We start from the raw sequence: 10,818 nt of genomic DNA, 5'->3' as shown, positions 1-10,818 counted from the left end.
AAAAAATCTTAACTACCAAAGAGCTACCAACTCATTACAAATTAATGTTGCATTCTCCAAAGTTGCAAACATTTTCAATTGGAAAAGTTGAGCATGCACTCCAGTGTACAGAACAACAGGTCTTCGTAAAATGCTTGATTTGGATTGTGGGAAAAGGAGATCTGACATGTCAGTGAAACAAGCAGGAGTTGCACATCCTGCTAAGCTAGGTGATAATTCTTTTTCCAAGCAGTGGTATGTTTTAATCCTTGGGCTTTAGACAGGCATTCTAGCACTGTTCCTTACATCAATATGCCCTGCCGTAAGTACTATGATACCAAAAAAACAGTGCAAGTATGCTACTGGGAACAAGTATTGTAAATGCTTTTGATTACATTAGGTTAGAATGTTATGTATTAAAATATTCCATATTGGAATTTGAATAATCAGGAATCACTGAACATTTTTAGAGGCGACAATAAGTCTGGCACATATTTCTAACTAAAGAATCACACTGACCAGAATGTAATTTAAATTCAGTTGTTCCTTTTGTACACTGCATTAATCATCAAAGCATGCATACTGGTGAGTAAAGATCATCTTTGCAGGCATTAGATACACCCTAGATTGCAGTCTCATGCAAAATTACTTGTAAAGACAATGAACACACTGGGATCCCTTCCAATTTATGCATAAGCTTGTGCAACCTCGTACATACTTGCTTGAAAGTCCCACTGGATGAGTCAGTTATGTCATTTTACAAGTAAATATGTTTAAGAATCAGATGCAACACGGAATAGTTTACAGGTCCTATTGGCTCCAATGCTAGCGCTGTTTTGCCAAAGGCAAATCCAGTTCGTTCAGTAGACAGAAAACTATGGTCTCCAGATGTTTTTGGATTCAAACTCACACCAATCTCAAGCAACATGGCTAATGGGGGTTGTAATCTGAAACATCCAGAAGGCCACAAGTCAGTCACCCCTGATTTTGGCAAATAATTTGCTATTTCAAGTCTGCAGTGCAAAGCTGGTAGTCATAGGAGAGTTGGCCAAATATGGAAGTATTAGAACAAGCTCTTAAAGATTGAATGTATGCCCAAAGGTTTTATTAGAAAATTAGGACTTGCGGGTTGCTTTTTGTAAAGAAAATACATACAAGATTACTTTTTTGCTATTTTTTTATGGCCACAACAAAAACACAAAATGGTACAGAGGAGTACCTGTCCATTAAAACAACAAAAGGCTTGAAGATCAAGGTATGTTCCCTGGGGAAGGCTGAAGACTTCAGTCTATTTGGAATTAGCGTGCAGTCCTGTAACCAAATGCATGTTTGGGGTGGAACAGTCCCATGTTCTAACCGGATTTGAAGAGGAGAATGGCAACTTGACCCAGGTAGAAGTAGATGAAGTGTTTGGTCTCATGAGTCACATAGCTGCCAAAATTTCTTCCCACAATGCAGTGCCAAGTAGGATTGTATTTCTTGTCAAACTCCTGAAAGAGAATAACTTAATAGCTTAGCTTCTCAAGTGAACAGCTTCACTCATGGGTTTGGAAAGAATATACAATGCAGTCTTCTAACCTCTTGAGCTATACATACAAGAAACATGCAACAACATAGCCCAGTGACTTAACTTTTGTTCTTGCCATGTATGAGACAATGGAAGACTGCAGTCCACAAATCACATTGAAACTATAATAACATACTGACATTAACTGGACTATTTTGGAGCAAGTAGCTTGAGAAGTGCTGCAGGGATATAATAATAATAATAATAATAATTTATTATTTGTACCCCGCCCATCTGGCTGGGTTTCCCCAGCCACTCTGGGCGGCTTCCAACAGAGATGAAAAATACACTAAAATATCACATATTAAAAACTTCCCTGAACAGGGCTGCCTTCAGATGTTTTCTGAATGTCAGGTAGTTGTCCATCGCCTTGACATCCGATGGGAGGGCATTCCACAGGGCGGGCGCCACCACCGAGAAGGCCCTCTGCCTGGTTCCCTGTAGCTTTGCTTCTCGCAGGGAGGGAACCACCAGAAGGCCCTCGGAGCTGGACCTCAGTGTCCGGGCAGACCGATGGGGGAGGAGACGCTCCTTCAGATATACTGGACCGAGGCCATTTAGGGCTTTAAAGGTCAGCACCAACACTTTGAATTGTGCTCGGAAACGTACTGGGAGCCAATGTAGGTCTTTCAAGACCGGTGTTATATGGTCTCGGCGGCCGCTCCCAGTCACCAGTCTAGCTGCCGCATTCTGGATTAGTTGTAGTTTCCGGGTCACCTTCAAAGGTAGCCCCACGTAGAGCGCATTGCAGTAGTCCAAGCGGGAGATAACCAGAGCATGTACCACTCTGGCGAGACAGTCTGCAGGCAGATAGGGTCTCAGCCTACGTACCAGATGGAGCTGGTAAACAGCTGCCCTGGATACAGATTTGACCTGTGCCTCCATGGACAGCTGTGAGTCCAAAATGACTCCCAGGCTGCGCACCTGGTCCTTCAGGGGCACAGTTACCCCATTCAGGACCAGGGAATCCTCCACACCTGCCCGCCTCCTGTCCCCCAAAAACAGTACTTCTGTCTTGTCAGGATTCAACCTCAATCTGTTAGCCGCCATCCATCCTCCAACCGCCTCCAGACACTCACACAGGACCTTCACCGCCTTCACTGGTTCTGATTTAAAAGAGAGGTAGAGCTGGGTATCATCTGCATACTGATGAACACCCAGCCCAAACCTCCTGATGATCCCTCCCAGCGGCTGCATGTAGATGTTGAAAAGCATGGGGGAGAGGACAGAACCCTGAGGCACCCCACAAGTGAGAGCCCAGGGGTCTGAACACTCATCCCCCACCACCACTTTCTGAACACGGCCTAGGAGGAAGGAGCGGAACCACTGTATGACAGTGCCCCCAGCTCCCAGCCCCTCAAGACGGTCCAGAAGGATGTCATGGTCGATGGTATCAAACGCCGCTGAGAGATCCAGCAGAACTAGGAAACAGCTCTCACCTTTGTCCCTAGCCCGCCGGAGGTCATCAACCAGTGCGACCAAGGCAGTTTCAGTCCCATGATGAGGCCTGAATCCCGACTGGAAGGGATCCAAATGGTCCGCTTCTTCCAGGCGTGCCTGGAGTTGTTCAGCAACCACTCGCTCAATCACCTTGCCCAAGAATGGAAGGTTTGAGACTGGGCGATAATTGGCCATCGTGGCCGCATCTAGAGATGGTTTTTTAAGAAGCGGTTTAATAACCGCCTCTTTCAGCGGGTCTGGGAAGGCTCCCTCACGGAGGGAAGCATTCACCACCCCACGAAGCCCATCGCCCAGTCCTTCCCGGCTAGCTTTTATAAGCCAGGATGGGCAAGGATCCAGGAGACAGGTGGTTGACTTCACTCGTCCGAGCAGCCTGTCCACATCCTCGGAGGTAACAGCTTGGAATTGATCCCACACAACTTGACCAGACAGGACTCTAGCACTCTCCCGCCCCGGCCCGTTCAGGCTGTCTGGGTTTAGGAAGAGAAGTTACGCACAGGTCCTACTTTTGTAACAAAGTCCACCATTTCATCATTTCCTATGGAAATATTTCTAATTTGGGATTTGTCCAACCTCTCTCCCCCACCCCCACCAAAGTTCCTGAAATGTTTGCAGCTAATCTGCAAGAGAACAGAGGAAAACAGATTTGCCTAACCCAGAGTTTCCCAAGCTTAGATCTCCAGCTGTTCTTGGACTACAGTTCCCATCATCCCTGACCAATGGTCATACTATGTAGGAATGATGAGAGTTGCAGTCCAAAACCAGTTGAAGACCCAAGTATGGGAAACCCATGTCTTATCTCCCCTGCCCCAATTCCTTTGTTCTTGGCTCCCCACTTCCAACTAGCAAAGCACAAACAGCAAGGAAGTCAGTTCTTTGGCTATCGGTCCTCATAGCAAGGTTTGGGCAGAAGGATAAGTGAATTTTCGCATTGCAAGCATGCGGATAGCAGGACCTGCATGTATACAACTAATAATTAGTAGTACAATACTCCTCTGTGCTATCTATTTAAGTGTGGCTTCTTAATTCAACTGACTTAAGAAAGTAATGTCTATGGAACAATAAAGAATCTATTTCACCTTGTACCTCACAAGATTTGGTAAGTCATTTTGGAAATTATTAAAGTAATGGCATTTAAGTAATGGCTTGCAACAAAGATGCAGTAAAGAAAACCTCGTTCAAAGCAACTATGACAGTATCAGCCAATCCTAAAGTTTTGGGGGGGGGGTGCGACCAGGATATGGTGTGCTTAAAAAGGGACAGTTATGCATTGTTAGCACTGTAATTTCTCATCTATATTTATTCTGAAAAATAATGTTGTGAAAGAAATTGAGGGTTTATTATGGTAATGTTTTACTAAATCTTGGAAACACGAATTCTCTTTTACAGAGGCTTGGAGCAGTTGATATTCAACCAATTTATATCAATATATTGCTTAGCAAATTTCAGAGTACTGATTTTTATAGGGATTACTCCCATCCTTGTACCAGACTATGCATTTAATACACTATTATATCAGCTAATATTAAATCACTTGTGTCCCTGTACTGGAGTAGGATTCAATCCAGCGGTCGGCCAAGTTTTTGTGGCTTGGGCTGGTTCACGGTCCCGCACACAAGCACGCGCAAACGCTATTTCCAGGGCTCCTTCTGGCACGGAGCAGGAGGAGAGCGGGCGGCAGGGGTCCATGAGCAGGCGGTGGGGGTCCCTGGGCCTTAGGTTGCAGACCCCTGAATCAGACAAATCCTAAACGTATAGTGGCTAATGCAGCAAGTCTTGAGTGTCTACTACATTCTCTCCCCCCCCCCCAGTCCACATGCAAAACAGTCTGAATGGCCAGGTTTGTACACTATTAAACTGTAAGTTAGCGCCTCTTCCAGTGTGCCCACAAGCTGATTCAATTAACTACAATTTACTGTTGCACTCAAACCATGAATTGTGGTTAATCTTAACTGGTTAATGAAAAAAGCCTGCTTTGATTTGAAACCAACTTGTTTCCGCTAATCATAATTATAGCTAAAACTAATCAGTATTTCCAAGTGATCATCATACCAAATTGAGGCTAGGTTAAAATACAAGCAAGGGCTACCAAACTCTTCAAAAACATGCTTTAGAAGATGGTAGCAATAAACCATGAGGTTTGCTGTGGCCTGCCTTCGTAGTGCTGAATTGTTGAATAGCACTGTTGCAAATGCAGGGTGTATCTTGCTACAACTTGTTAAGAGCTATGCTAAGGAATGTTTTAAGGTTTTGTACTTTTCTCATGTTCAAGGAACAAATGTGTATGCTTCCACACTGTCTTACTTATGCAGATATAAGCTTGCCCACTGTCACAGCAGATCTGGCAAGCTTCTTGCAAGCTCTGCCAAAGTCAGAAGATCACAGATGCTTGACAACCCTCTAGGAACACAGACATGCAGTTAAGACCACCCACATAGACTAGGCTGTGAAGGAAATGCAGGAAAATGTCCAACTATTCCCTGGCAGGCCAGAACACTCCTACACATACAAAATCAGCTTTGCCAGTTAAGAAATCTGTGGACACATGTTTAGTTAGAAATAATTTTAACTGTTCCGTCCCTCAGTCTGAATTTTCCTCTTCCTCTAAGAATTCTAAACTAGCAGCATGCAACAATTATCAAGCTTTACCTTCTTTATGTGGGCAGCAATATCTTTCTCAATGTTGTATTTTTCCAAGGCCTGTGTAGCACACTCCACGGAGTCCTGCTGCATCTCCTCAGACATATCTGCATTCTTTATCACGGCCTTTCGATCACTCATGGTTACCTACAAAGCACAATGGACAAGAATTCAAAATGTTAACTGGTGCTGGTAGATCCATACACTACACCAGCTAAAAGTCTTTACTGTATAGTGGCTTAATTTCCAGAACCATCCAGCCACTCTCTTAAACACACCCCAGAATTTGTTCTGGAGACACAAAGTTGAACCATCTGTTCGTATTTCTGATGAGCTAATGAATATACATGCAGTTTATCTCCTCACACTGTTTTAACAAATCAAGCATGTAAGATCAAACATATAAATTATTTCTGCAAGAAGAGACCAATATGCTCAACACTTTATGTGCCAGATGTACTTCAGTAAAACACAGACCCCACCTTGGGGGTTGAGCTGAACAACCTACACACTACTTAAATTAGACTGAACAAATGCAGTGTGTTGCAGACACCTTTTGCTGAGCTTGGCTCATTATAGGACGACCTAATTGGCCACAGATGTCTGAGTTGCCCCACCCACCTCCGGGAATGCAGACCAAGGTATTCTCATCACTATATCTACAGACTTAACTGTCTTCACCCTCAAGCAGGAATTCCACATTTTCTTACATCCTAGAACTATTTGCCCACAAGATACCCTTTGTACAGCTCGCAAGAACTCCCTCCCATCAAACAGGATTCCCAACTCCTCCTACATTATTTTGATTCCTTTCTTCTCCAAACTATTTTTCTGTATTGCTTCAAGGCACAGAACATCTAGTATATTATTTTAAGGTTATTTCAGAGATTAAATGATGCAATTAAGGAACTTTATTATTCTATTTTTAACAAATACAAAATTGCAGGGATGGACAGGGGGACTAGTTTAAAGTTGTACAATGCTTTGCAGAGTTACAAACAATTTGATAATATCTTCATCAGAAACTTTCCCACCATCACCCCTTCCAACATTTGCACATCATTAGACATTTAACATCCTCCCTCATTTGCCCATTTTACCCACAAGGCTTCAGAGATTCCTTGCCACACCCACACAATCATACTATGCCTTTTAAGTAAGCCTTGTCTCTCCCATACACACACTACAGACTGAAGTGTCAGTGTCTTGAGAGAGTAGGAATTACACAATACCTAGCACACTAGATAATACAGCAATATAGTGCAATCCACCACAAATCCTACCCCCATGAAAAATATACGCCCAACAACCTATTCAGAAAACGTACTCCTGTTACCTCCCCTCCTATTTATTCCCTTCCCTAGTTATTTATTGCAAACCAAAGAGGAGCTGGCTGTGGTTTCTCTTTTATCTCAATAGTTGGACCTCACATGGCACAAAACTATTTAAGAATACTTTCAAGCATTTCTTTTTAAATTTCTCTCTGTGGAGTCAAAAAATTAGGCTGCAACTCAAAGCAAAAAAAAAAGGTGCAACAGCAAAATCCTCCTCCTCCATCAAACTCACTACAGGGCTCCCCAGTTTGAGTCTTCATTCAAAATAATATAAGAAAATCAGGAGCAGCAAAATCAGCCAACTGTACAGGTTCACATTAGGTGGGGAAGAAAGGATAACTGTCCAAAATGCAGTTGGTGAAAACACTTACTTAAATGGTTGCAAAATAAGCTTGCAAGCATCTAAGTTCTCCAGAACCCTTCATGATGCCAACACTATGTACTGTGCTTAAAAGTCATTTCTATATCACTTTCTAATTCCACCCTCCCCCTCTAATTTAAATTGCAAAACTTAGGGAATTCATTTATTTTAAAACTTTTTTTAAGTTTTGCATTATTATGTATTTTAACGGTCTGTAAAACTGCCCAGAGAACCAAACTTTACGAAAAAACAAAATCTATAATAAATGAAATGGAGGAACGATTACCCATGATTCTGATTCAGTTGCGCAGATTTATTTATAACTCCTCCCAAGGGGTTTCTCCCCCCCCCCACCACCAAAAAAAATAAGTTTACATTTTACATATTCTGGGAGCCCAACTTATATATGAGCAGAACACAAACGTGTTCAATAACTCAAATAACCAACTGATAATAATCCCACATTAATCATGACCTGCTTTAATGGGTTTTTAAAACGCCATTTAAATTTTGTACCGTATTAGAATTATTCAAACGGCCTGTGAACATTCCAGAGAACCCAACTTTTATAGGGTCAGAATTGCAAGCTATACTAATGATAATAATAATACCGTTTCTTCCCCCACACGCCCCTCAAACTCCCATCGCCTCCTCCACCTCAGCAATCCTTGTACCGCACTAATATTAATCTGTATTTTCAAACAGCCTCAGGTCAGCTCGCAGAACCCAACTTTTTGAAGGCCAGAATTACATACCAAACTACTATGATATTACTACTAATAATAATGTCGTCTCCCCCTCACACCCCCATCGTCTCCTCCTCGACAGTTCAAGTAACCGTAATGTCACTTTATATATCATTTTCTAACGGCCTCTGGACGGTCCCTCAGAACCCAACCGACACCTGGCCGGAATCACGCTATAAAACTCTCCTCATATGAATAATGTCCCCAACCGCCCCCTCCCATCGTCTCTGCCGACGCCATTATAATTTCCGCGCCTAAAAACCTCGCCGCCGCCCCTCACCGTGTGCTTCTGGTTGGCGGCGGCTCCTGCGGCTGCTTCCTCCTCCGAGAACGACGGCGGCGGCGGGCAGGGACGTTGGTGGAGCGGACGAGCAAGTTGTCACCTCGGCGCTCCTCCGGAGGCTGCCCCCGTCGCGTAACGAGCTTAGGAAACCCGCGCGCGCCTCGCCTCTGCCTTCGCCCGCGAACAAGCCTCGAGTGCCGCCTGGATGCCCCGGCCACGCCCTCCGCCCGCCGGCAGCGGCCACGCCCAGCCCAGCTCGCCGCCAGCTGCCATTGGCCACGACAACAATACTCCTCTGAGACTATTGGCCGCCTCTCCTGAGCCTCCCGTAGAGTTTTATTGTTGCATTTTGTTGCAGGCCGGCATGCACCGCGCCGGCGTCCGTTGCCGTGGCGACGGGGCCTGGTCAGCCAGAAGGGCCGCGAGGCGGAGGGCAAGGAGGCGGTGCTGCTGGGGGCGCCCTTGCAGGACCAGGCAAGCCGCAGGTCAGCGGGTGCGCTAGCAAACAGCAAGATTTCTCTGAAGAACTAGGAGAGAGACGTTCTGGATGGCATGTCTGCAAGCTGAATGATTCTGAGCGTATGCATGTATAAAACCAGAGAGAACAGTGTTCCTGAGCATGTGCAGAATGTAATTACTTTGTGATTCGGAGTGCTCCTTCAACTGTTAGCTGTACCTTGCTGCTTTTGGATACTGTTTTTATCTCTCTTTTTTGTTGTATTGCATGCAGTCTAATATGGTAGGAGGCATAGAAATGTTTTAATAGATAGTAAGTAAAGTGTTCAGAGGCTCCCTGCCTTGTGGAGTTAGGTGGTGCCCTCTCTTACCTGGGAGGAGATCACAGGTGGTTGTCTCATGAGCAGCAGCTAGACTGGTGACTGGGAGTGGCCACCGAGACCATATAACACCGGTCTTGAAAGACCTACACTGGCTCCCAGTACGTTTCCGATTCCCAATTCAAAGTGTTGGTGCTGACCTTTAAAGCCCTAAACGGCCTCGGTCCAGTATACCTGAAGGAGCGTCTCCATCTCCATCATTCTGCCTGGACACTGAGGTCCAGCGCCGAGAGCCTTTTGGCAGTTCCCTCGCTGTGAGAAGCCATGTTACAGGGAACCAGGCAGAGGACCTTCTCGGTAGTCGCACCCGTCCTGTGGAACACCCTCCCACCAGATGTCAAAGAGAAAAATAACTACCAAACTTTTAGAAGACATCTGAAGGCAGCCCTGTTTAGGGAAGCGTTTAATGTTTAATGGGACGCAGGTGGCGCTGTGGGTTAAAGCCTCAGCGCCTAGGACTTGCCGATCGAAAGGTCGGCGGTTCGAATCCCTGCGGCGGGGTGCGCTCCCGCTGCTCGGTCCCAGCGCCTGCCAACCTAGCAGTTCGAAAGCACCTCCGGGTGCAAGTAGATAAATAGGGACCGCTTACCAGCGGGAAGGTAAACGGCGTTTCCGTGTGCGGCTCTGGCTCGCCAGAGCAGCGATGTCACGCTGGCCACGTGACCCGGAAGTGTCTCCGGACAGCGCTGGCCCCTGGCCTCTTAAGTGAGATGGGCGCACAACCCCAGAGTCTGTCAAGACTGGCCCGTACGGGCAGGGGTACCTTTACCTTTACCTTACCTTAATGTTTAATAGGTTATTGTATTTTAGTGTTTTATTGGAAGCCGCCCAGAGTGGCTGGGGAAACCCAGCCAGATGGGTGGGGTATAAATAATAAATTATTATTATTATTATTATCATTATCATCATCATCATGAGCGGATGAGGCTTTGCCCCTACCCCTGGGCTGTAGGACTAGCAGGGCAGCTGGGAAAACTTATCTGCCTGGCCCATTGGGACACTTTCTCCAGGTCACAAAACCCTCCCTGGCCCAGCATCACACTCACCTCAAAAAAAATTGCCCAGCTAGAATATGACCTTGATCAATTATCATACTTCTTGCTTGCCTTAATGGAGAACAGAGGGTGTATGGTTGTGAAGAAGCTAGCCTAGAGTACAAAAGTAAAATTCCCATTCCTTGCTCAGCCAAATGTTTGCTTCTGATCACACCCACCTTTGCCTCTGGCCCTACCCAACAAAGGCCCCTGGAAGCTTACCCAGAATTGAATGCAGCTGTCTTACTGAAAAATGTTTCCCTGCCTTTGCTGTAAAATTGTTCTCAGCTCCTCTCTGAGATAATCTTTTCTAGTCCAGAACATCATGTGGCTCTGCAATGTGCATTACAGCACAGCCACACCCCCGTGTGACACATAAGTGTGGTATGACTGCAAATAACATACACATCAAAACCGGCTTGAGTGAAAAAAAATTTATATACTGTACCAGCAATTGACTCAAGAATGGAAAGCAGAAGGTAGGAGTGAACTGACAATTCTCACACTGTCTGGGAATTACGCATAAGAAGAGCTCTGCTGGATCAGGCCAATGGCCCATCTATTCCAGCATCCTGTT

At 45.3% G+C, this 10,818-nt stretch overlaps 1 protein-coding gene across 1 annotated transcript; it reads right to left on the bottom strand.

Annotated features, from left to right (window-relative positions):
* Window positions 1–1,055: 1,055 nt before the first annotated feature.
* On the bottom strand, window positions 1,056–8,529 carry DYNLL1 (dynein light chain LC8-type 1). The gene is made up of 3 exons (XM_079957333.1): window positions 8,369–8,529; window positions 5,657–5,794; window positions 1,056–1,469 (listed from the first exon to the last, which is right to left on the bottom strand). The coding sequence occupies exons 2-3, from the start codon at window positions 5,786–5,788 to the stop codon at window positions 1,332–1,334; spliced, it is 270 nt and encodes an 89-aa protein (XP_079813459.1). The 5' UTR covers window positions 5,789–5,794; window positions 8,369–8,529; the 3' UTR covers window positions 1,056–1,331.
* Between the last annotated feature and the right edge of the window lie 2,289 nt (window positions 8,530–10,818).

This window comes from Podarcis cretensis (assembly GCF_951804945.1).
Source record: "Podarcis cretensis genome assembly, chromosome: 16".
In the NCBI taxonomy this organism is placed as follows: domain Eukaryota; kingdom Metazoa; phylum Chordata; class Lepidosauria; order Squamata; family Lacertidae; genus Podarcis; species Podarcis cretensis.
The sequence above is the reverse complement of the archived record's forward strand: the minus strand, read 5'-3'. Positions and strand labels throughout refer to the sequence as shown.

Excerpts from the sequence above, each read along its gene's own strand:
- DYNLL1 (XM_079957333.1), bottom strand. The coding sequence starts at position 5,788 with ATGAGTGATCGAAAGGCCGTGATAAAGAATGCAGATATGTCTGAGGAG. Across the intron at positions 1,470-5,656 it reads TTGCTGCCCACATAAAGAAG|GAGTTTGACAAGAAATACAA; the intron begins GTAAAGCTTGAT and ends ATTCTCTTTCAG.